This window comes from Spea bombifrons, chromosome 2, assembly GCF_027358695.1.
Source record: "Spea bombifrons isolate aSpeBom1 chromosome 2, aSpeBom1.2.pri, whole genome shotgun sequence".
NCBI classification, from domain to species: Eukaryota; Metazoa; Chordata; class Amphibia; order Anura; family Pelobatidae; genus Spea; species Spea bombifrons.
In genome coordinates, this window is record NC_071088.1 from 39,330,722 (window position 1) to 39,358,569 (window position 27,848).

The 27,848-nt window shown below is 39.1% G+C and overlaps 1 protein-coding gene across 1 annotated transcript in view; it reads right to left on the reverse strand.

Moving 5' to 3' along the window:
* Positions 1-27,848, reverse strand: part of ST7L (suppression of tumorigenicity 7 like) — a 67,864-nt gene that overhangs the window by 31,759 nt on the left and 8,257 nt on the right. The window contains exons 3-11 of the mRNA XM_053457587.1: positions 24,457-24,619; positions 22,923-22,977; positions 15,600-15,715; positions 11,580-11,658; positions 11,294-11,448; positions 11,048-11,145; positions 8,028-8,142; positions 6,193-6,265; positions 2,381-2,483 (exon numbers count right to left, since the gene is read on the reverse strand). Coding sequence (XP_053313562.1) covers positions 2,381-2,483; positions 6,193-6,265; positions 8,028-8,142; positions 11,048-11,145; positions 11,294-11,448; positions 11,580-11,658; positions 15,600-15,715; positions 22,923-22,977; positions 24,457-24,619 — 957 coding nt within the window. The remainder of the gene's footprint in view (positions 1-2,380; positions 2,484-6,192; positions 6,266-8,027; positions 8,143-11,047; positions 11,146-11,293; positions 11,449-11,579; positions 11,659-15,599; positions 15,716-22,922; positions 22,978-24,456; positions 24,620-27,848) is intronic.

Here is a 27,848-nt window from a genome sequence, read left to right on the forward strand (position 1 = left end):
GCTTGTTAGTTTATGGGAAAAGATGAGAGAAATGTAATCTCCACACTGTTCCTCTTTTTTTTTCTTTTTTTTTTTTTTTTTACCTTTGTTAAGATGTTCTGTCCGAATTAAGATTTGCTTTATATAGAAGTGAGACTAAATAAGCCACGTGCCAAGGAGAAATAATGATTATTTTAACTATATATATATATTTTTTTAGATAAAGCACTGAATAAATGGAATTAAAAAGGTATTATCACAAGATACTTATTCCATCTGTTATTTGGAATTAAAAATTTATACAAAAAAGTAGCTTTTGATAAATGATTTCTAAAACAGATCTAGGGGAATAAGTCAAGGGATACCCAAAATTCACAAAGAGATTAAGCAGAATCATGGAACTATATATAGCTCATTTAAATGTGCAAAATATCCTTTTTCTATTTCCTTACTACTGCCTGCCTAAAAGAAGTCTAAGGTAGACATGTTTAAAGGACTGCCAGCATTCTGGACATAAACCCTATTAATCAGTGTACATGCAACTACCCTCAGATGGGTAGTAGGTACAGTGCCTTGCAAAAGTATTCACCCCCCTTGGCGTGTTACATATTTTGTTGCATTAGAACCTGAAATGAAAATGAATTTGTTGGGGGTTTGGAATTTTGTTGGTCATGTGATTTACACAACATACCTACAACTTTGAAGATGCAAACGATTTTTTATTGTGAAATAAACAAGAAATAATAAAAAAAAACAGAAAACTTGAGCGTGCATTATAATTTGTTGAGCCACCTTTTGCAGCAATTACAGTTGCAAGTCTCTTGGGTTGTGTCTCTTTAAGCTTGGCACGACTAACCACTGGGATTTTTGCCCATTCTTTAAGGCAAAACTGCTCAAGCTCCTTCTAGTTGGATGGGCTCCGCTGGTGTATAGCAATGTTTCAGTCATATCATAGACTCCCAATTGGATTGACGTCTGGGCTTTGACTAGGCCATTCCAAGACATTTAAATGTTTCCCCTTAAACTACCTGAAAGATGTTTTAGCAATATGCTTAGGGTCATTGTCCTGTTAAACAGTCAACCTCCGTCCCAGTCTCAAATCTCTGGAAGACTGAAACAGGTTTCCCTCAAGAATTTCCTTGTATTTAGTGCTATCTACCATTCCTTCAATCCTGAAGAGTTTCTCAGTCCCCGCCAATGAAAAACATCCCCACAGCATGATGGTGTTCTCGGGGTGATAAGAGGTGTTGGATTTGCGCCAGACATAGCCTTTTGGCCAAAAAGCTAAATTTTAGTCTCATCTGACCAGAGTACCTTCTTCTATGTCATCTAGTTATCTTCTATGTTCTTATGTTTGGGGAGTCTCCCACATGCATTTTGGTGAACAGCAAACGTGTCTTTTTGTTCTAGCCCAAGTCCAGCTCTGTTGAGTTTACAGCTTAAAGTCGTCCTATGGACAGATACTCCAACCTCTGCTGTGGAGCTTTGCAGCACCTTCTGTTATCTTTGGTCTCTTTGTTGCCTCTATGATTAATGCCCTCCTTGCTTGGTCTGTGAGTTTTGGTGGGCGGCCCTCTTTTGGCAGGTTTGTTGTGGTGCCATATTCTTTCCATTTCTTAATAATGGATTTAATGGTGCTCCATGGGATGTCCAAAGTTTCAGACATTTTTCTTTATAACCCATCTGTACTTCTCCACAACTTTGTCCCTGACCTGTTTGGAGAGCTCCTTGGTCTTCATGGTGCCGCTTGCTCAGTGTTGTTGAAGACTCTGGGACCTTTCAGAACAGGTGTATAGACTTCTGAAGGTAATTGAATTCACCAGGTCTTATTTGGGGGCTTCAAGGCAAAGGTGGTGAATAGATATGCATGAACCCCTTTTTCCATCTTTTTAGAATTCATTTTTTTTTAATATCACTTCACCAATTTGGCCTATTTTTTATGTCCATTACATGAAATCCAAACAAAAATCCATTTGAAACGCAACAAAATATGAAAAATGCCAGGGGGGTGGGTATTTTTGCAAGGCACTGTATCAGAACAACATCTATACTCCACACTCTGTATATAGAATCTAACTACTTATGTATTATTGTATATATTTCATTCAATTTATGCAGTGCTTCACCAGTTTAATTCCATGTACCATTTACTAGGTAGCAAGGCTTTGTGGTTTTGTTTTTATTCTGTAATTTTCTTATCGATGTAGGATCTTCCTGATGCTGGGCTATGTATCTTTCTTCTAGACATTATTATAATGTTGTGTGGTGTTTTTTTTTTTGTAATGTATAATTTTTATTTCATTTTCAGTGTATATGAGATACCAAGGAGCACAGAAATCAAAACAGGGAAGAACTGATAATGTCGTGTTTTTTTTTTTTGTTTGGTTTTTTTTTAACACACCTTGGGAACATGAGGATTAAACTCCACAGCTCGGTGAATGGCCTCCACTGCATTCATTTCAGCCGTACTGAGTCCTCTTCTGGAGGCTGTTTCTGGAGAAAACCTACAAAAAAAGCAGGTGTTCATATCAGCTTTCACCTACCCCAATACACAATTACAATCTGTTACTTTTGGCCCTACCCATCACATCATTAGAGCCGTTACAGTATGCAGTCAGCCTCTCTGTTTGTTTTTATTGCTAAATCTTCCCTCCTGCCATCTTCACCTCACTACCTGAATTCTCAATCTCTATTAACAACACGACTAACTGCACTACTAACCAGGCCGATGTCTCGTTAATTTTGACTCATCCTTTGAGTCATCTGCACTTTCCTCACCCAAGAAGCCACAAAAACTCTGGTTCATTCCCTTATCATCTCCCACCTCGATAACTGCACCCTTCTGGTTGGTATTCCTCTCGTCTTGACGGTCTCCTCTGCAATCCATCCATCCAATCCATCTTCCTTAAACAACATTCTTCTTCTGCTTCCCCATTTTGTGTTTTTTTAAAATCTTTACACCAGCACACAAAGTCATCCTGCTCCCTCATACATTTTAGCCCTCATAACAAAATACTGCCTTGCTCAATCTCTGCATTCTTCCCTTGGACTATGGCTTCCCTTGGCTCTCATCCTACATCATCACTTGTATCTTTTCACACTTACATGGCTTTGCTTGTGCTCTCCCATATCCCCAAAACCCAATTCCACTTAGTCTCTAGTTTTCACCCTGCTTCTCGGTATTTAAGGAAAACCTCAAAATGCATTTCTTCGGAGAAGCATACAGTCTTTTCTTATCTTACCTGCAACTAATACAACCCCACAGTCATCTACGTCCCTCCTTCTCTATACCTTATCTCTTTCTCTACACCCCATTCCCTGTACATTGTAAGCTTATGATCAGGGCCCCTTTTACCCAATGTATTGTTTGTCTCAGTCTGCCAAATCTGGTTTTATCATACCCTTTGAGTGTATGGACTGTAAGAAGCTCTGCATGAATCATTGGCGCTATATAAATAAAAGATAATTAACACGGTTTGATAATTTTTTTTCTTGATGTAGTGTTTATGTAATAGTTCTAGTGAGTCGAAACAATTGCGTAGTTTATGTAGGTCTAGCAACATGCTAGATTAGTTTGCGTCTGACTATAGAGGTCAGGAGACACGTCAATTGGACATGAGATCATATCTTCTGAACAATAATGTCCTGTCTGGAAAACATACATGCCATTATTTTGTGTGTTCAAGGAATTATCTGAGGCCCATTTAGGGGCATTTCAGAGGAGGCCTACATTTGTAAAACTAGAGGCATAACAATGCAAAGGAAGGCCATGGGCCGTAGGTTTTGCTCATCTATATCCTGATAAGGAATTCCAGGGGTTTATCAGGAAAGATCTGGGTGCATGTAGATCTGTGTGTCGCGAGTATGTGCCGCCTTCCACTACTACCTCCCGAAGCTCTTTTCTATTAGTGTATATAAAAAGAACAAAAACTGTCTGTGCTTCTCACCCTAATAAAGTTGGCACCAAATATATAAACATAATATAAATGAGAGGTTTTGGTTATATGAATTGGCCAAAGCATAACTAAGCTTACCCGCCACGTCAAGGCACACTCTCAATAGGGTGAGAACCTACTCTCACCTCCTATATAGTGGACACACAAAGCAGTTTATACTGCTACCAAAACATTATTAATGTGTTGGGGGAGGTGCAATTAAACCTCCTCCCTATTAACCCCTGGACAGCAAGCTGCAACCAGACTGATGAGGAGCCAACAACCTCACCTATGTGCAAGCAGGAAAAAGAAAAATTCAGAGCTTTTTGCTTCTCTTGTTCAGGGGCAAAGTACTAATTGCTGAATTTACCAAAACCTGCAATTAGTACGAATATGAATGCACAGGTCTATTATATCACAACGAAAAACATCAGCTGGTATGTGTTATGGTGTCTCAAATCTGCACTAATATATATATATATATATATATATATATATATACTGTGACTAGTACTATTAATTATTAAGATATAGGAGCACAGGTATAAAATCAGTAGTTTGTGTGTATATGTGTGTGTGTACACATTATATATATATATATATATATATATATATATATATATATATATATATATATATATATATATATATATATATATATATATATATAGTAAGAAATCAAAGTAACATAGATGAAGACACTCCTAAACACACCTCAAAAAACCTGTGTGTATATGTGTAGATCCAGTAGCGTAGGTGTGTATATATATATATATATATATATATATATATATATATACACACATATATATACATACATATACACACACATATATATATATATATATATATACACACACACGTACAACGTACATAAAATGGATGTTACATTCATGGTACATACGACCAAAGGGCAATCCAATAATCCATTTGTATAATATCAGGACTTTTGAGTTACTTTAAGGGTTGAGTGATATACACATAAATATATATGTAATAATAAAAATGTTTGACCGCTTAGCGACTGCATAGTTTTCCACAGCAAAGATTGTTTCCAAGACACTAAAAAGTTGTGGTTTTACCTCCTTGACTTCACTATTCATTATAATTCCCAGTGAATTTCTGCTGCAGGAAGAGTGAGATTTCTTTAGTCCCCTCACACATTACGCATTATATAGGACCGAGTCCAGCCCTCGATACAGAAACTTGCCACGATTGACCTTTCATAACGTAGAATTCAGCTTGTTTTTACGGAAGCTTGTGTTTTAACAAATAAACCACTCAGTGTTCCTTTTCGAAGTCAAGAGACTATGTCACTATAGCGTGAGTATTCGTGGGTTTGCAGCAGCAAAAAGTCCATCATCATGAATAGTGTAGCGCTGGAGTTGAAACCACAAATCCTCCCTTTAGTGAATAAATGCTCCTGCCCCATCGTAAAATACATCAACACTGTTTTACAAAACAATGGAACAAGTGCTATGAATAGAAACCACATTAAATATCCTCATCTAAACAATGTCTCTATAATTATTTCGTCTTATGACCACAAATAAAGCACAAGGGGAAAAAAAGGAAAGGCTCGCCTCTATGGCTACGCAAACTAAAAAAAAAAGTATGGTTAACCTTGTCCTGCTTCTTTGGACAGTTTTAGTTTTAAATAAGTCCATAATAATTAAGCTCCGTAGATTACTGTATTGGTCCCACCATGTGCAAGTGTCAACTCTAACCTCTCTTTCTACAAATTAAACAGCCTTGTATTATCCATACGGGCTGGTGGCATGAAGAGGGACTCAATGTAGTGTCTACTGAAGAACGTGGACAGTGTAGTCATCTAAGGAGAAACCAATTGGATGATCCAATTTAAGGGGAAAAAGGCTTAAAAACCCTTGATTTTGGTGGACATCAACATTCAAAATAGGAGGACAAGGTAAGTGTACTTTAACTTTGCGTTACAAGGCCTAAGTTTGTAAGAGAATTATAATGTTTGCACACAATAAGGCAATTTGTTTGTGACGCTTGCGATTGGATATTAAAAAGACCAAACCGTTCCAGAAACATTTGTAGACGGACACTTTTAATACGGTTTCTATTAATAGTGCTGGTTCCATTGTATTGTATTTCATCTGTGCTCAGGAGGGAGCTGTGTAGCAGCAGCTGCTTGCAGTGGAATATTTTCACTCTTTAGATATAAATATATATTTTGGATTTCATTTTTTTTTCCAATTTACACATTTTTTGTAGCGTTATAGGCGACACTGTTTGCAGACACCCTACCCACTTTTCAGAGACAGCTCTGGCTTTTAACAACGCTGCCGTGTAACATATTGTTGCCGATTTGGGAAGACTGATATCTGTAAGAAAGAAGAGAAGAAAAAAGGAACTTTGAAAAAAGGGACAAGAGTAAATTTCAGATCATTGCATGGTTTGAAGCATAATCAAATAAAAGAACGGCGTACGATATGAAATGTTATGGCAACCTAATTAAACCTAAAGAAAACCTCCACAGGCCTTGCTATGTTATTATCAAAGTTGCTGAATTAAGTGAAGATGAATTACTTCCTATTTTAGATAAGCGAGAAAAAAAGTTTTTTTTTCTTCAGTTTAAATATAATAAATGGGAAGATGCAACAAGAAGACAATTTTGTTGCTTAATTTCAGTAATTGGTATAGCAATGCATGGTTTACATGCATTTCAATGCTTTCATCCTTCAATATGGGTTCAGAAGTCAACCCAACTTTGTCCAGGTGTGGGGACTACACATTGGCCAGCTACAAAAACAAGGTCTTGCTTTAGAAAACCAAAAATAAATACTAGCTAATCAATACAATAGCATCCATAGGCACTACTTTTGTGGTTTGTAAGACGGATCCCAAGCCAGACTCTCTAAAATCTACATTTTATATACATACATCCCACCTCTTTCCCGCCCCAGCTTACCTCTCACTGCTCCTGCAACTTTCTATCCAGCTGCTCACACACCGTTCGAGCATCCTCGGTTTCAGAGAGGTGGGATGTATGTATATAAAATGTAGATTTTAGAGAGTCTGGCTTGGGATCCGTCTTACAAACCACAAAAGTAGTGCCTATGGATGCTATTGTATTGATTAGCTAGTATTTTGTTTTGGTTTTCTAAAGCAAGACCTTGTTTTTGTAGCTGGCCAATGTGTAGTCCCCATACCTGGTCAAAGAAGTCAACGTCAAGACTCAACATCCTACTTCGTTTTTGATAAAAGGTGAAATATGCTTCTAACTGGTCTGGTTTTATTTGGTCCATATAGTGTCCACAATCCCTGGCCCACAAGTATCTGATTTCAGGAGCGTGATAAACATCTCAGTAATATGTTGCTGTGTATGTCTCTGGGACAAGATTATGGAATATCCACAAGGATCTACATGATCACTCAAGATAACTATTTCCCTAAAACGAGTCACTAAATTAAAATATGCAAAAAAAAAACGGAACGGGAGCTCTTCTTCTACGGAGTACAAAATGTAAGCTTTATTTTTCTTCAAAATAATGAGTAATACTCACAAGCACAGCCCAGGGAGGCAGTGGGCATTTCTGGGCCACCATAACGCATGTGCTTGAGAGTATTACTTGTTACTATTTTATGCTTGAAGAAAAACAAAGCTTACATTTTTTAAAGACCCCGTTCCATTTTTTTTTTTTATATATTTTGGAGGAGCTATGAAGGTTTCCGAATGGTAACGCACCATGAAATAGAGGAGGTGTCCCAATTTAAATATCTAAATATGATCACTAAATAAAAACCCCTACATGGCATAAGGGTTAAGTTTCCATATATATATATAGCCAATAGAATTGTAAGACTTTGCATCAATTTATTAGTTGTTCTTTGATAAGCTATAAATAAAGCTTAGTGGGCCTGTCATTGTATTCTTTTCTTTTTTACTTAAATACAACATGGCATAGAAACTTTTTCGGTTTCAACAGCAGCAACCTATGAATGTCTGTTTTTGAGTCACATGACAATTAAATGTGTGAAAATGTTACATTATTACGTATTTATTTGGGGGGGGTTTGGGCATCAACAACACCAGGAAAGATACGCGTTAAGTTCAGTAGAGTAGGTGAAACAACGCTATCTCACCGTCGTATTTTGCTAATACCGCCTGAACATCCGCATAGGCCTGCAATTCCAGCAAGGCTTCCAGCAGGTTTTCATGGATATTCACCATGCTAAGAAGAGGAAACTCTTTCATTAACTGCAAGCAAATACATTCATTAGTTAAAACAAATATATCATTAATTTCTCATTCACGTGCAATTATTCTATTTTTTTTCCCAGTGTACTGAAATGAGGGAGGGCTAATTAGGGGACATTGCAGCTTGATTAGTAATTGCATAGCTCGGGCCAATGCGTTTTATCTTTACTCATTATTAATGGCTAGATTTCATATATCATTTTTCAGTGTGACAATCAATCACGCCGGCTTTGTGCGTTCCCCATATAAATAGTTCTTCATCCAATATTGTTTTTAAGGCTTGCCGCGGCAATATAACATTACAGAAGCATATGGGAAACTTTCGTAAATAAGCTGAGTTGTCAAACTTTCTGTAATCCTTCTGCCTGCTTAAAAAAAAGGGGTCATCTAGAATTTCTTTAATCACTTTAATTGCAGTTTCATGTGGAGGAAAATGCGTTATGTGTACTACATTAAAAAAAAAACTAAACAGTGAGTTCTAGCATTACCTTCAGAGCTCTTTATGAAAGGCAGGGGTATAGACATTTGAAGGATGTTAATGTTCACCGAAGCTGATGATATTGTCGGAGCTAAGCATAAGGCCCTTAAAGGCACACTCAAACCATGATATGCATTTTAATGCATAAAGGATGTATAAAGGACATTAGTTGGTTTCCTTTTTGCCTATTTTTAAAATATATTTTTAGGCGGCTTTAAATCTCTGTATTTTAGCATGGTACTCTGGATTTTTTTGGTGGGGTTGTTATTAGTTCTCAACTTGCAATGTTTCTGGGATAGAGAAAGAAAAAGTAAGAAGGGTTGATCATATTTTTAATTTACAGTTAACATTGACAAAAATGTAGAGAATGTTTTTCCATAGATTCAGTTCCGTTAGATGCCTTCTGAAGCCGCTTCAGGGATTGACTTGCGGTGGGTACCTTGGAAGGTAAGATCGCCGTACACCTGATCACAGTTAGCGTTATCATGGGCCAACATTTGGAATCAGTGATTTGGATCTTAGTGAAATATTTGGTTTGGATTACTTAAGATTAATATTTTCTTTTATGAGCAGATCCATTACTGCAAGAATTATTACTGGATGACTATGTTAATCATGGTTAATTAGGTTGGATAGCTGAATATCCATGTTGATACGGAATACGACGGCGCTATATAAAACAATAAATCTATTAATATTAAGTTGGATTGTATATTTTTTGTTGTTTTACTTCCGTTAGTTAAGCTTGTATTCAGTTTCTGTATTGGTTAGACTGAATGCTATGGTTTCAGATTTTAGATTATTTCGATCATCAGCTTTGAAGTGTAGTGAAGGGCTCTTTAAAACGCATACAGTTACTGTATGTAAAGTCTGGACATTGTGGAAGACATGAAATAAAAAAACAGTGAGTGCCACCTGCTGGTCAGATTTAAATGTACTTCTTACTGTATTTGTAAAGGTACTTTAGTATTATTATATCAGGTCACTGGCGTAACTAAAGGGGCCTGTACCTCTAGGGGGACCGGTGCGACCCCTGCGACCCCTTCTCCCTGTCTCCTGGTACCGGTTGAACATTTTTTAGAAAAGGCCCTTCTGATCTGGATCAGTCCAGTCAAGGTCAGAAGGACTCTTTCCTAAAAAATGTTGAACCGGCACGGGGGGACAGGAGCATATCGCGGGTCACGTGATGTGACCCCGCGGTGAAACAGAGGCTGCTCAAACAGTGTGTGAGCAGCTGTAGAGCAAGTTGCAGGAGCAGTGAGCGGTAAGCTGGGGTGGGATGTATGTATGTGTGTGTGCACGCATGTGTGTGAGCATGGACGTGCACTTGTGTGCGTGTGTGAGCATGGACGTGCACTTGTGTGAGAATGGACGTGTACTTGTGTGCGTGTGTGAGCACGGATGTGTAATTGTGTGTGTGAGCATGGATGTGTAAGTGGGGTGTGATGGAGTGTGTGTTAGTGAGTATGAGTTATGCTACTCAGTTATATGTGGGTAAAAATAAATCTCTCCTATCAGAATGTCTCAGCAATGCCAAGGAATTTACGATATTATCCACAACTATTTACCATGGAAGATTGCTCTAGTGTTGTGTGCAGCCATATGCATTCAACCATTTTTGCCCCCAGTTATGTTTCTGTTTTATTTAATAACATGATTCTGGCAGCTTTTCATTATTGTAACAATTTACATACAAAAGAGCAAGAGAAATATGTATATTAATTATATGCATAGTGTAAAGAAAAAGAACGTTATTATATAATCAATAATGCAAGATGATTTTTATCATTGTATTCACATTGCTTAAATTTTATTTTTTTTAAAAACACTTTTTATGGTATTTATGGTAAAAGGCCACATTATTTTGGAAAGAAAAACTTTCAGGCTTAAGTGGGTTTCAGGTCACACATCAAGGAACTGTCCCACTGAAAACAAGGACATTTGCTCACCCTACACTAAGCCTCAAGTTTGCCCCTGAGTTTAGCCAAATTTCATCTCACGTCACTCCATACAAGTTATCACTAAACATTCTAATTTTATAACCCATTTTGTGCACCAGTAGATTTTGTACATTAAGCTGATGGTAGCACAACATGAACTGATACATGCCAAAGCCAGGCATATAATATAATCATTTGGGCAACAAAGTTGTACTTATGTTAAAGATAATGCACTCTTAGCAGCAGGGTGTTCTTATCGCACATCAATTGTTTTTATTATAGAACTGGTTTCATCTTCTGCTTTCCAGATAACAATGTGGACCCTAGCAGCAAAATGTTGAGCTAATATAACATCTTACAAGCGGTCAGGACAACATTTGTAATATATAAAATAAGTAATGTAATATTCTGTGATTGTAACCCATGTATCCAGTGCTTACCTTAATGTGTATAAAAAGAAACCGGGGGGAGGGGAAATGACACTTACATCTCTCATAATTTTAACAGCTTCACGTATTCTTCCCAATTTTCTTGCACACATTGCTAGTCTTCGTTTTGTATAAATTAATACATTTGTGTCTCTTCCTGTAAATGAACGAAAAAATGATTTTGTAGGAAGTAAAATCAAAGTCATATGTAGTAATGAATTTGGACACGATTACCTATTAGTGGGTAAAAAAAGGATACTTTTTAGGAAAAGAAAAAAAAAGTGAAATGATAAGCCATCACTCACTGTGCTGAGCTTCGTGTTGTACACTCAAGTGCTGCTGCTGTTGGGACTTTTTATATGCAGATTCTGCTGCTTTTAATGCCTGCTGGAACAGTTTTTCGGCCTCCAATATTGTGGTGGCTTCTTCTTCAGCCAACAGAATATATGCAGTGGCACAGCTGTCAAGGTGTAAGGATCAGATTTTAATTTTGTGTTTAATATATTTTCGACTCCCACTCAAGATTATTGGGTTGTTTTTAACCATTGAGATAAAGGACCCATACATACCAAAACAAATTACGGTACTTACTCACTAAACTCTTCCAAGGCCTTGTGTCCAGCTTTCACTCTCGCTTGGGGGCTTCGTTCTCGCCAAGCTTTCTGCATAACTGGAGAAAAATATGGTATATTATGAGACTCAGGTGTCAGATGGCATTCAATGTTCTTATTTAAATATGAATGATTTTTTGGGGGAAAACTGTGCAAATAGGTGCCGTTAACCTGATTTTAACTGACTTGGCTTTATTGAGGCTTAGCCTCTGCCTGTTTGCTCGCTTACGTCCAGTGCTGGATTATGCAGCTGAGTTGGAGGACACAGTACTTTTCCGATAGGTCTCACGATCCATCTGCCATGACTGTACTAAGTACCAGGATGTGATATCACTTCCCAGCGCAGAACATGTCGCATTGTGGAACAGAATGCAGATTTGTGGTCCTTGATGTTTATAACAGGACAGTGAATTGCCCCAGAACCAAACTTCCTCAGTTCAAGGACAGGTGCCCTGATTGTAGGACAATTCAAGCAGTGCAAGACCCACGGTCACACTATACTGTGAGACCTATAATACCATAGTGCTAAGGAACATGCATCTGGAGCTTCAGCTGCATCACTCTCTATGTTAATGGCCCATTTGTGAATGAGCTGGTTATGAGACTCTTAAACTATTAATATTAATAGCTCATCGTGCATTTTCCATATAGAGACTCATCAAATGTGTTATTTACACCAATACCTGCTCTAATTCAAACAGGGGTATGAACCATGGCATTCTGTAAGCAAAATGACTAATTAGGAGTCTTGGATATCATCAGATCAATGTACTGTATGAATAATTCCACTCAAGACTGTGTGGCCCTAAGATTTTGCTCCTTCACCCTAAGATTGGGGCAAAACCCTGAGTTCCTAGTCATGCTGATGAGCACAATGTCTAGCTTTGTTGCAGGGAAAGAGACTAATGTCCTTGAACTGCAACCACGGCTAGATTGTCTTTAAAAGGAACCGTGGTGTCAAACAAACATGGACATGTTGAATATCAACATTCTTAGCACTTCTACAGAAATAATAATAAAATATCCAACTATGTATTGACTACGATTCATCGTAGGTTTATATACGTCTGAGTTTGCTTAAATGGTAGGAAAGTAAAGCAAATCTTTCGGAAACTTCTGGACGATGAAACTATGAAAGTCATATGGAGGGACTAAAGTCAGCTTGTGATGCTACGCTCACCAATTATGTGGACTGTAAAGAAATAATACATCCCCAATGAACACTTGTCAGTGGATTTATATATTTTTTTAATTGAACTTTAAATATTTATATTTCATTATGGATGTCTAGCCACTCCAACGCTGTCATCATGGATCTCCAGTGATATTTTACAGTGGGCAAATATTAGCAGAACGGGTTGGCCTTGTCAAAGCCTTATCTTTGCAGCTCCCGCGAATGCCTATGGTAGTCTTGTACTTAATGCTATGTGTGGTGTGTGAGACGTTAAAAGAATTCTATTTTCAGAATAAGAAATCTTACTAAATGCTGCTTATTTTCAAGTAATGCTTCAGAGTGCTTTGCAATGAGAGATGGGATTTAGAGAAGCAGGCCTATTAATGCTACATTTTATGGTAAATAAGGGGCATGATTGTAGATTCAAGAACGAAACTGAGGGAAGACCTCCTTATAAAACTGAGTTCAACAGGGTTTAAATATTATATGTATATGAAACTCATCTCTCCTGCCCTTTTTGTGAATAGACCCTTGCGTGAATCCACTGGGCTCCGAGTTGGTTTCCTCCAGGAAAGGTACATACCCATTCTCCACCCAGGTTTTACACATCCCTGTCTAGTCCCCATCCACTTTCTGCCCCTTTAATGTCTAATTGTGGGTAGCCCTGTACCCAGTTCACAGCCCCACGTCTAGGGGAAAAAAAGGGTCTCTGGGCAGCCAACCCTGGAAAATTCCCATGTATGATTACAGGGCTGGGCCACCAAAAGAATCGAAGATCTCAGAAGAGGGGACATCATGCGGTAGAGCAGCACAAAATACAAATAAAGGATATTCAGGAATTGTTTCTCCATATCCTTGACATTGTCCCTATGTGTCCCCTCCATGAGTTCTCACTAGGGGTTCTGTCCCACCAGATTCAAGAAGAGTACATTCTATTATTAGTTTATGATCGTACGTGCATTCTCTAGACAACGAGTGTGAACAGAATTCCAACCATCTGTTGATTGACACCACAAAGCCAATCAGAGTTCCTCTTTCAAAAGAGTCGGTAAGTTTTTTTTATATAACAGACATATTATTTATGTTACATACATACATATTTATATATTTTAAAGGACGTGTCACTTTGAAACAATGAATTCACGAAGAAATTGGTGGAAAATATTTCTTATTTTCCTGTAGAGACAAAATATTAGTCTTGGCTTTGCATATGAGACAATCCAGCCTTTTGGTGCTCTGAAAGTACATTCCTGCTATCTAACAAGTCACACTTTAGTTGAAAGCTCGTGTTTCCTGTATTTGACAAAATGAATCACAGGAGTCCCTCTTTTAACAATACTCAGGTAAATGGAATTAGGGTTTTTTTTTGTTTTTTTTTTATTTGCCGTGATTGATTATATAAATAAAAGACATAAATTAATGTGAGCTCCAGGAAAGACATTCTCTCACGGATAGAAAAGGGCAAATGAGAAAGTAATCACTCAGCTGTCTCTGGAGCTATAAAAAGTCAACAATTAAGATTTATAAGCGAAAATCTGCAATACTAATGAACCAGATTTATGACTCAACATACAACCAGTATCATACCTTGTAATAATATATTATTATATTGAATATAATGAATTAGTGATTAATGCTTAAAAGGGCATCATCTTGATTCAGAATTTCATTCCCTGGAATCAAACGTAATATTAAATAAGGTGAATAAAGGGTGCCGTTCCATCCACTGTGTGATTTTAACACTTTTGTATCTCAATGTATCATTACATCCATCATTTATAGTACTGTTTAAAGCCAAAACCCTTCTTTAATCACTGTAGTGCTCAGAAGAGTTCATAGTGTGAAGAAGGCATAATGGTGTAAGGGTTAATATAGTTATTTTTCAGCTATTCTTTGTATAACGTATAAAAAGAACTTTAAATCAAGATGTGAAATGTTCTAGCTTGACTAAACGCAGCTGAATATGTCCTTGAACCAGTTTGAACACCCAGGCCAGGATAGGGAGTACAGCATAGAAATACAGAATCTGCAAACAATAGGTAATGAGCATGATCATGTAGACAGATATGTATATAGAAATGCATGTACTACTTAAAAGGTATAAAAGTAGGCCCCTTCCGGCAATGATGGACTAGTGCATGGTGCCTGGCGTTAGCCCTGCAGGAAGAGACGTAAGCATAATCTATTTCATTTCTCTTTCATTCTTGATTATTATGCATGTATTTTGATTTGGTTGATAAACTATATGCATGATTTCATCCACTGAGTAAAAGTTTCCCCTGTACCCTCAAACCTGTTAACCCCTCGCCTGTCCATGCAGGTGTGTGCAGTCGTGGGTTAAAACAATCACGTAAAAACCAATGGTTGCCAACTGAATACAAAACATTCTTAAAATCCACTTTTTGTGGCAGATATAAAAAGCTTTATTTGCGCAACATACTAGAGAGTGCAATTAAAGTGACACTACAGCTTTGGAGCTGCAGCTTCTCTTAAAGATAAGTCATTTCTTTTTTCCTTCAGGTTTTATTACTGCAGATGCAATACGTGTTTCATGAGTTTACGTTCTTTGTTGGGGAGGCTGTCTGAAACACTGGACTGTCATATAAACTGCATCTGGCAATTTGATTAATAAGGCAAATATATGAATAAATGTGCCCCATGCTATCTATTCTAACAAAAGTTTGTTTTTCTGTATTTATTGTTTGGAATATGTTGGAAAACTGTATAGGCTAATGCATTTGACTTGCTTTTATAACCTAAGACTGTTTCCCCAGGGCTGTTGCAGAAGGGGTTAACTAAGACAATAAATAGGAAGAAACCAAATACCAGCATCAGATGGTCTCAACATGTCTGTGTCGCATGTGAAAAATGTCTGATGATCTTGTGCTGACAGATTCATATCGTAGTATGTGAGAGGCTCTCTCCCGGTAACCCATGTGTACCTTAAACAAAACATCAAAAACATCAAAGGTTAAATGATGGAAATTAATCCATGCTAATCTCTTATCTATAAATACAATCAAAGTATTCTGGTTTATATAGCAGAATCTGCAATGAGGAAGATATATTGTGTACTAAACCATCTTCTGTAGTATTCTACTATCACATCTTGCAGAATTATCTGTAAGTTTGGAGACACAGGTTTTACAAACATGTTTTCATCAGATCACCAATTAAAAGGACAGGAAGTAAGCTAGCCAAGGGGTTGGCACCGACACCAAATTGGTTTGTCCACTGAGAAAGACATGATCAGTCTATCATTTTAATAATAGGTTTGTTTGAACATTGAGAAACAGAATAAAAACCAAAAAATCCAGAATAACACATTTCCAATAAGTCATAAATTGATTTACTCATTTATTCAGTGAAATAAGTATTTGACCCCTTTGCAAAACATGACTTAGTACTTGGTGGTAAAACCCTTGATGGCAATCACAGAGGTCAGACGTTTCTTGTAGTTGGCCACCAGGTTTGCACACATCTCAGGAGGGATTTTGTCCCACTCCTCTTTGCAGATCCTCTCCAAGTCATTAAGGTTTCCAGGCTGACGTTTGGCAACTCGAACCTTCAGCTCTCTCCACAGATTTTCTATGGGATTAAGGTCTGGAGACTGACTGGGCCACTCCAGGACCTTAATGTGCTTCTTTTTGAGCCACTTCCTTGTTGCCTTGGCCATGTGTTTTGGGTCATTGTCATGCTGGAATACCCATCCACGACCCATTTTCAATGCCCTGGCTGAGGGAAGGAGGTTCTCACCCAAGATTTGATGGTACATGGCCCAATCTATCGTCTCTTTGATGTGGTGAACTTGTCCTATCCCCCTCAACAGAAAAAAATCCCAAAGCATAATGTTTCCATCTCCATCTTTGACGGTGGGGATAGTGTTGTTGGGGTCATAGGTAGCATTACTCCTCCTCCAAACATGGCGAGTTGAGTTGATGCCAAATAGCTAGATTTTGGTCTCATCTGGCCACAACAGTTTCAACCAGTTCTATTCTGAATCATTCAGATGTTCGTTGGCAAACTTCAGACGGGCCTGTACATGTGCTTTATTGAGCAGGGGGACCTTGCAGGCGCTGCAGGATTTCAGTCCTTCACTGCATCGTTTTCTTGGTGACTATGGTCCCAGCTGCCTTGAGATCATTGACAAGATCCTCCCGTGTAGTTCTGGGCCGATTCCTCATCATTCTCATGATCATTGAAACTCCACGAGGTGAGATCTTGCATGGAGCCACAGACCGAGGGACATTGACAGTTATTACCGTATTTGCTCGATTATAAGACGAGGTTTTTTCCAGAGCAAATGCTCTGAAAAATACCCCTCGTCTTATAATCGGGGTCGTCTTCTAATCAGACCCCAAAAAAATGCTGGCGCCATGCTGCTTACCGGTCGCGAGCAGCGTCTCTTCTGTTAGAAGCAGGGCAGGAAGCTTGCAGCGTCCTCACAGAACTCTATCTCCCCCCTCCCTCCTCTGAGGGCGGGGCCAGAGAAGTTGCTACAGCCGGTCCCCTGCAGAAGTCTGCGAGTGGGAGATCTGCAGTTCAGGTGAGGGGGTGGGGGAGGGTTTTTGAGTATGAGTGAAGTGTGTGTGATTAAGGGAATGAATGAGTATTTAAATGTTTGTGAATGAGTGTGAGTGTGTGTGTGATAGCATGGATGTGTAAGGGGGGTGGGGGTTGTAGCATGGCATATGGAGGCTGTAATCCCACTGCTATCATCCCCAGGTTCCAGCATGTACTGGCTGCCTTGGCTTGATAGGAGTGTGATTGCTGTTAGCAGTTTGATATATATATATATATCAAACTGCTAACAGCAATCACACTCCTATCAAGCCAAGGCAGCCAGTACATGCTGGGTTAAAAGGCATATCATGGGGTTGAGTGGCATATAGGGGGTTAAAATGCATTTCTGGACCTCCAGAAATGCATTTTAACCCCCTATATGCCACTCAGCCCCATGATATGCCTATATACCTCCAGAAATGCTTTATACCCCCCTATATGCCACTCAGCCCCATGATATGCCTTTTAACCCCCTATATGCCAGAGTGGCATACAGGGGTATAAGGCATATCATGGGGCAGAGTGGCAAATAGGGGGGTATAAAGCATTTCTGGGGGCAGAGTGGCATAACTGGGGGGGGCAGGTTGGCAAATAAAAGGAAATTTAAAAAATATATTTTTCTCAATCATAGCTTTTATTAAACATGAAAATAATTTACATTAATTAATATTTACTGGTAAAACTTTTTCCCTATAGGGTAGTCTTATATTCAGGCTTTTTGTTTTTTTCCTAAATTAATATTTTGATTTTGGGGGGTCGTCTTATAATCGGGGTCGTCTTATAATCGAGCAAATACGGTATGTGTTTCTTCCATTTGCGAATAATCACACCAACTGTTGTCACCTCACCAAGCTGTTTGGTGATGGTCTTGTAGCCCATTCCAGTATTGTGCCTGACATCCTTGGACAGCTCTTTGGTCTTGGCCATGGTGGAGAGTTTGAAATCTGATTGATTCATTGATTGATTGCTTCTGTGGACAGGTGTCTTTTCTACAGGTAACAAAATGAGATTAGGAGCACTCCCTTTAAGAGAGTGCTCCTAATCTCAGATCATTACCTGTATAAAAGACACCTGGGAGCCAGACATCTTGCTGATTGATAGGGGATCAAATACTTATTTCAATTAGTAAAATACAAATAAATGTATAACTTATTTGAAATGCGTTATTCTGGATTTTTTGTTGTTATTCTGTCTCTCGCTGTTTAAATAAACCTACCATTAAAATGATAGACTGATCATCTCTTTGTAAGTGGGCAAATATTTATTTCCTTCACTGTAAGAGAGAGATGATGTGATTGAATCATTTAAATATTTAAAGGGATTTAACAACAGAGGGAAGTGTACCAATTTCTATATTTCTAAACATTGTCTTTTAATAAAGAAATAAAAATAACTAAGTATACATTGAGGTCAAATGAAAAACACATCTTAATCTATTCAGTGGTGTGTGCAAAGTATTAGCACAATGAAATTGTTATTAAATAATATTAAATTGATAAAGATTTTGTGACAGGAAAAAATAGATCTAGACTCGCAGACAAGTCTAAACTAATCTAACGTAGTGTTAAAAGGTAAAACAAACACAAAGCGCTTGCTGACTATAACTAAGCTTTACCCATGAAATTTAAGACAAAAAGGAAACACTGATGATAGTGCTGGGTTTTTTTTTGGGGGGGGGGTTGTAACACTTCTGCAGTGTTTGTATTTAACTGTAATTTTCTTTTCTCTCGTTTAGTGTACCCATACAAATTATATATTTTTTTTCTAACAAAGGGGTCTTTCTTTAGATACAATTCTGATCATAGCATTTAATTTACAATAAAAAATAATAAAATCCAAATGTGAAAAAAACACCTTTTCTGACTTTTATTTGAAAAATATTTGACTTATCTAAGCTAATGAAAAAACCTACTACTTAGATTTTAATATTTGTCCTGTAGAAATACCCAATGCTTTTAAGTTTTTTTGCCAGTTGTAGGGCAAAGTACAAGTAGTATATTGCTGCTTCAAAGTCAGTTTTTCAAATCTGGTCATACTGTCCCCATGTCCTATCTGGGACATCTTTGAAGAGTATTGCAAATGCTAGTATTTTAACTCTTTCTATGGACCAATTGTACTACCAGCCTTGGTCAATGTTTGAGGTGGTATTGTTTAGTGATTTTTTTTTTAGTGATTAGTGAGCTGGGCTCCACTAACTTGCATGGTTGGCTGCAGAATTTGTCTGCACACCCTCTGGGATCTCTTAATGGGCACCACCATCTTGTTAGAGGCAGCATGTCTCTTTCAAATGGCATTTTGAAATGCCCCTAAGTGCAATCAAACAGGCACCCTGACCTTTTTTTCAGTTGCTGAATGCCTCTATACGGAGGCACTTAGCAACACTGGCTGAGCTTAGGAGTTTTTTAATTGTCTCTAAGCACTTTTTTTTTAAGCTGTCAGGCGCCTACAATTTTTTTAGGTGTTCCTGCTTTACTGAATTTAACACTTTTGTAACTAAATGCAGCAATACAAAATACCAATTTCCAGATATAGTTTAGGGGCTTAATAATATAAAATTTACCTAATTTCATTATTTTGCTTGGAAGTTGGAACACTTAATTGTCATGTGACACAGGCACTAAAAGGCTGCCACTTCAAAAATCTTCCTAAAGGCTCCTATGCTGTTATTTGATAAAACCTTAAGACAGGGCTTGACAAATTTGTTGTGAATCTAGGCGCCAGGTAAAAAAGTTAGGAGCCAGGATTTTTTTTAAACTAACAGTTGGTCAAGAGTGATCTGATCATCATCAGCCCACTTACTAAACTCACAGCATTTGACCTGGAAGCACCCTGGACTTTCAGGTCAGTGTTTTTTGTTTTTTTTTTTAATTAATTTTTTTTTTTAACTCTTTTGATGCTGATGTTCCATTGGAGCACAGCATTGACTGATATTTAGTCCCCAAATGTTAACCCCTGCAATGCCATGAATGTGTCATACACAATTGTGGCACTGAAGGGGTTAACGCTGCACTGTCGCTCTCATGGAGCGATCAGGCAGCAGGGGGGTGTTGGGGCTGGTCTCCACACTCATGGGGAGACCAAAGAACCCTCTCACCCTGTCCCTGAAGCTGCCTCTGGCAGCTGGGACACAATTGCTGGTCTATAGGCCAGCCATTGCAGGAGGAGTCTCTGATGACTGCTGTAGGGCTTTTGGGGGCTCGTTTTTGCTGTTGCTGGTCTGCCTGGGCTTCCAGGCAGACCACCAGCAGCAGAGCCCCCTGAAAAACGGGAATTAACCCCTAAATGCCGCGATCGCGGCATTGAAGGGGTTAAAGCTGCCCTGTCGCTCTCATGGAGCGATCAGGCAGCAGGGGGATGTTGTGTTAGGTCCCCACACTTGTGTGGGGACCCAATCAACACTGAACCCCCTTTCCTGAAGCTGCCTGTGGCAGCTGAAAACACGATTGCTAGTTTTCCAACAACCGCGTTTTCAGCCTACAGGATCACTCCGTGGGAGTGATCTCAGGCTCGGGGGCGGGCCTATACTCCTGGGCAGACAGAAGAAGCAGCGCCCCCGTGTGGTGACTCAGCCTCTTACATCCACAATTTTTTTCTGGATGTAAGAGGCTGACAAAACCTAGGCGCCAGGACAAAATTCTCTGTCGCCATGGCGACCTGGCGCCTGGGATTTGTCGAGCCCTGCCTTAAGAGGAAAGGCATTAGCTGTAAGATACGGTAAGGTTTATTATATGTACAGTGAAATTAATGTTTTGTCTAACAGCGCCTCTGTATTGGGCTGGCAAACCTATGGATTTGAGATAAGTTTACCTAAATATCTGTTTAAATCTTCAAGGCACCAACACAGAGGTATAAATAGCTGCTATACAGATGGGAGGCACACAACAATTGATGGTTTGCAATATTGGGGTATGTCAGCGTATTAACGCACAAATCAGAGCTGAAAGATACATTCCTTTATGATGTCAGGCATAAAACAGAGACATGTTTGCTATATCAAAAGAAGCTTCTGTAGATGGCAAGTCTGCTTTAAATGCAACAAACAAAAACAAAGCATGTACCTTGCTGTTGAGACATGCGTTTGGACTGTTACTTAATACCGGCAAGTAACACACAGAAGCAGTGTCATATTTGCCTTCAGCGCTGCCCTAGGCAGCAGCGTCAGCCACCATATCCAGGCATTCTACCTTTTAATAACATGCGGCACAAAATTGGGCCAGTTGGGGAGATCATTGATTTCCTTTTTATTGGCCATTTTAACAGTGGTGCAAAAGGATGCGCCCTTAAGGAAGACTAGCTCCCTATTTTGCAGCAGAGGGACTGTCCCCCTGGACACCTAGTCCAGAATACACCACCGCACGGAAGAGTAGTTTTGACACCGAAGCGTAACATCAGAAGCAAACGTATAATCATGGAAGAGAATTTAATGGAGAAGTGAGTGCTAACACAGATTGGTACTCAGTTTCACCTTAAGTCGACACGTTAAGCGCAGTTACTGTATGCGATTCACATCAACAACGCATCTCTAAATGAAGTCAGCGGTTAAGGTAAATACAAAAACTGAAAGAAAAACACCCTAGTCAGTTGACCGGAGATGTGCACACACCGGGCCTGTCGCTCCTACATTATTACTAACGCACAGGGTGAAGAAAGAACCAGAAATGTAGAAACCATGTGCATTAAATTTGGGGGAACATCAGTCTATTAAGCCTTTGGTGATGGAAATCCTATTTTACCTCCTAAGAGAGTACACTACATGTTTTATTGGATTAAAGTCAGCTGTGTGTGTTCGGAAAGGAGCAGAGCTAGGAGGAGGAAAAAAGGAATATTTCAGGCCACTCAGACCATTGACAATTAAACAAAACTAAAACAAATGATTTCATTATAAAGCAAAAATTATACTGTATACTATCCAGGTGTTGACAAGTAAAGACTAACATTTTTGGTGTCAGAGACATGGGCAGTGCAATCCACTGGTGTCATACGCGTTGAATGAACTATTTGCACGCAAGTAACTGAAGCAGTACAATCCGCACTTGGCTCAGCATCCGCACTGGCTTGTGAAAAGAGGAGGTATACGTCTAGAGTCTGCTCCACCCGAACAATCTAGATGTCTTTCCTGCTGTGATGGGTGATTGTGTCACTGTAAGAAAGACTGAGCTGGCCCTATATAATGCATAATTCAATAGAAGAGGAGACTGAAGATTTGTCAGTGATTTAACTATGCATTATACCAGGGCTCGTCGAACCCCAAGTGCCGGGCCTACAAGAAATCGCTTCCTAGTGCCTACGGTTTGGCAGCAGAGCCCCCAACACCAGCACCGCTGTCCCCCCAACTCCCTCCAGACAGGGCATACCACACCAAAAAAGTGTGTAAGTATGTATGTTAGTATGCATGTTAAGTTAGTATCATTTAAGAAAAAAAGCTGGCTCCTACAATTTTTGGCTGGCTCCTACATCACACAACCTTGTCGACATACAAGGTAAAGCAGCTGAGACCACAACTTTCCTGTCAAGTCTCCGTTTGGTAAGTACCCCAAAGTGTTCAGTAATAAAGAAGGGATGTATAGCTGAGTAGAAAATCTTTACCTGTTGTATTCGGCTCCTCTGAAAAGATTTAAAGGGTTTCTCCAGACCTTGCACTCTGGAAAAGCAAACTGAGAGTTACAATGTAGAATCTGTAATTCAGAGAGTGCTAGAGGGTACATCTGCGAAGCTTTGACAGTCTGCATGGCAGCTATTCTATCTACAATGGTAACATGACAAGGAGTAAACTGTAAATACACTGCTCTGTTGACTGTACTACCCACAAGCAGATTGGGTCAGCAGGTTACGTCACCAAGATCTTGTCAAGCATACTACATAGAAAGCACATCGAAGGAAAAACTTCAAACAGGTCAATTTCCCATGTGTTTTGATATGTAGAACAGCTTTGATCTTCTCTGCTTGTATGTGCAAACCAGAACTCACGAATCTACTAGCAGTCACAAAGTGTAAACGTTACAATCTCAACATGTCACCATAGCAACTAATGGAATGATCCAATCACCTGGTATGTTTTACAGGTTGCTATAATGATAAGAACCAGTTTTTACTAGAATCTCCTCTCCACGATCATTTCTCCTTTTGTTGATTATGGTTTGGAAGCTTGTTTTAACAACAAAAGGCCTAGCGCTATAAAATCTCTTAGCAGCATTTACACCATGGCTGGACCGCTCTTTCCCTTCATTGGCTTCCTCGGAAGTTTTGTTTGATAAATGTATTGGGCATCCCTAGTTAACATACGCACACTGCTTGGTCTGTTATTGAGCCATGGACCATTAGTCTAGGCTGCCCCCCTGGACTGCCATGTTGCCAATTCTCACTGTTTGGTTGAGTCCTATTGTCTACTTGTAAAACCTGAAATGAACCCTTTGATTTCATATTTGCCCATCAGAAAATCATAGGATATACAAAACATGACACTATTACACACAATGGTTGATGTAATCCAGTGAAATTACTGATATACTGGAGAAAACATAACCATCCATTGCAAAATAAGTGGAAAAACACAATTTTTAAATGGTAGACCTCTATTTTGCATACATCTTACACCTGGAGTGCAAGACATGCTTGGCTTCTAACCTTAAGCAAGTGTATCATTGATAACGTTTATGCTTATATAACATTCTTAAACTCATTTTTAATATATATTTTATTTTTCCATGTTTGTGTCACTACACTAGAGATCAAAGTCCACAGTGGTCACATATGATGTACTCTGGCTACAGCTCAAGTATCTTGCTAAAAGAAATATCAATATTGACCACCCCATCAGTGGCGATTGTACCACAGCTACAATATAGCTTTATATATATAAGTCTGGTAATTACACTTATGGAGCTAATTTTATACTATTGTGTAATATGCATGTGGCATCTTTATACATCAACCTCATAAGCCATCTGTTTTCTAGTAGTGTCAACGCTTTACTATCGTTTTAAGTAAAAAAATAAATAAATAATTGTATATCTCCATTTTTATGGGCTATTGAAATTGTGCAGAGATGATGCGGTATATCTTGAGTATGTAATTAGCCACAGATCCACCCATTAGCCACGTGTGTTGGGAAATCCATCACCTGACAAGCTTTGCCTGCTGGTGTCATTCTCTCCAGGGTTTGGGAAAAAACTCCCAGCAGATGCTCCAGGTTCGATTCCACCCATCAATGGTCGCAAATGGTTTACAGACACCTGCTCAATGAAGGATGTCCCGTACTTCTTAAAGTAGCACCATTCGAAAACCTGCAGGGAAAAGAAGAAAAAAAGTCTAGAAGAATTGGGAACACAAATTATTAATTCATATTTTTGGGTTTTACTGGAAATCCCTTTGAGGTTGTGAATGACCTTAGGGATCTCTCTTGGGTGGTGTCCCTTTATGATGTTACGGTGATGTAACTGGAGTTCTTTTTTTTGATTAATGTTTAATTTTATTATTTTTTAAACTATTTTGTTATGCTCTTTCACCCTCTTCTCACTTTGAGCCCCATTGCTGATGGTCAGAGTGATCAGTAAGCAGGGCACCATGGGTGATGCTAGCTCCTGCTGATTGGAGAAACTCCAGGCTGTCTAACAGCCTGATATCCCATGTACAGGCGGGGAAACAGACATATTATTACATTCTTGGTCATCTAGACCATGTTTTAGAGGATGCCATAGTACGTCCATGGAGTGACGAAGTATTAATCGACCCAGTGCGGCACTGACAGTGTTTAATTTATACAGTTCGGTACATTAAATAAAGTAATTTGTATTTACAGATTAAAATAAGCATTGATTTACCGCTGCCGTGTTGGTAATAAGCTAATTGTTGTCTAGCTTCCGTAAAGGAAAATATAACAGTGTATTCTGGGCTAGGCTTAGGCAACAGATCCAGAGACCCTATATGAGAGCCACCTACTGAAAAGGATGGTTGGGGAGATTGCTTGTAACCGGCCCATTTGCACTACATAGGTCTGTGGCTTGCGGGTACACCCAACATAGCACTCTCTTCTCATGCCAGGTGTCCCTCACAGGCTGAGTGCAGGAATGTGATGTCATGCAATCAGAACAGAGTATGTGCGGCTTGAAATATGACCTGGGGAGGGGGCAGCAAAATTAGAATTGAAAAAGTCACAAAATGTCCTTAGGTCCTAAATAAAAGCATTGATTCACATAAATAATTCCTAAAGGGTTATTAGCAGGGTGATACTAACGAAACATATTTGAGAAATCCCCTGTGATTTCTTGCTCCACCAGTATGGAACCAATATTTCAAGAATCAATGGGTGCTTTTCTACATTCAGACGGCCTACTGTCTAGGACTGAAAACTTGGCTGCACATGAATAGTCCAGTAATTGCATACTTCTTTCTTATTATATTAAGTGGTTGCGATATTATGTGCACTTCTTTTAGCTGGATACATACCACCTCTTGATTCTGAGAAAAGGGTTAACAAACACCAAGACTTTAGGAGCCAGACGGGCACCATTTAACCTGGAAAGAGGCATAGTGTGGTAAGACAACAGTGGCTCCCATATTCTTGGAAGTTTCTATGTTATCCATGGACCCGTGCAGTGATCAGTGTCAAACTATTTAAATCCTAGGACGCCAAAACTGCTGCCCTTTACAATGAAGGCTCTACTACATCTTTATGTTTACAATATAAAGTGGATGATGGATCCGAAACTCAACGGCTAAATACTATATCTAGAATTTACGAAAGTACCACATATAGGTCCTGTAAGGATTGGAGGGTGGCTGAATCTTACATTTAGCCAGTATCAACAGAATATAATTAGATGTTTTGTGTGTGTGCACAGGCAGGGTACAATTATCTGTATGGGTCCCTAGGGTGGAGCATTTGGAGAGCAGGGTGGGCCAGTGCTCCAACTCCAGTTGCTGCAACAGACTGGATGCCTGCATGATCAAGTCGGGGATTCTCATGAAGCCTGGATCAGGTGCTGGAAGTGGACATCTAAACACTCTGAGGCTTCACAATCAGACTGTTGAGCGGAGAGGAAGTACCCCTCTGTACCCACAGCAAGGAGAGGCCTCGGAGAAGGTCCCTGAGCCAAGTGTGGGATTACCTGTGAGCCTTATCTGGGGAAGGTTTTCCAGAGCCTGACTAAAGTTAGGTAGGCTGACTTTAGAGGGTATACAAAAAACAAAAAACTGTCTGCGCTTCTTACCCTAATAAAGTTGACAACAAATATATAATCATAATATAAATGAGAGGTTTTGGTTATATGAATTGGCCAAAGCATAATTAAGCTCACCCGCCACGTCAAAGCTGAAGCGCAGACAGTTTTTTGTTTTTTGTATACATTGTACAGCCAATACACTGTTTCTTGCTGCATGCTTACACCTGTTTGGTAGGCCTCGTATTACACATTTATATTATTTGAGCCTGTGACTAGCTTAGCGCACCAACATTTTTTCTTTTCCCTGTTTGCACATATTTGAGGTTGTTGGCTCCTCATCAGTCTGGTTGCAGCTTGCTGTCCAGGGGTTAATGGGGAGGAGGTTTAATTGCACCTCCCCCAACACATTAATAAGGTTTTGGTAGCAGTATAAACTGCTTTGTGTGTCCACTATGTAGGAGGTGAGAGTAGGTTCTCACCCTATTGAGAGTGTGCCTTGACGTGGCGGGTGAGCTTAATTATGCTTTGGCCAATTCATATAACCAAAACCTCTCATTTATATTATGTTTATATATTTGTTGCCAACTTTATTAGGGTAAGAAGCGCAGACAGTTTTTTGTTTTTTGTATACATTGTACAGCCAATACACTGTTTCTTGCTGCATGCTTACACCTGTTTGGTAGGCCTCGTATTACACATTTATATTATTTGAGCCTGTGACTAGCTTAGCGCACCGACGTTTTTTCTTTTCCCTGACTTTAGAGGGTGTTTAGGCTGGTAAGTCTGGGCCAGCAAGAGTGAGCTCCATTGAGAGCTGGGCCTTATATTGGCAATGTTTGTAAATAAAAAGACACAGTTTGCGACAATTTAGTGTTCCTGAGCCTTGCTGCCCTAGAGGACTGTGCTTAAGATCCCTAAAAGTGACTATTTACCCTCAGCTAAGACGTTTTGTCACAATGTGTTTTAGAGAAATCTTACACAAGTATTTTTTCTGGTAACAATTAAATGTCCGGCAGTACAGTAACTAACTACCGTATTTGCTCGATTATAAGACGACCCTGATTATAAGACGACCCCCCAAAATCTGAATATTAACTTAGGAAAAAAAGAAAAAGCCTGAATATAAGACGACCCTAAAGGAAAAAAGTTTTACCAGTAAATGTTAATTCATGTAAACTATTTTTTTTAAATAAAAGCTATGATTGAGAAAAATATTTTTTTTATTTTTATTTCCTTGTATTTTCCAACCTGTCCCCCAGTAACGCACATCTGCCCCCAGGCTTGCCACGCCAATATGGCACTGTGGCCCATGATATGCCTTTTAACCCTCTATATGCCACTGTGCCCCATG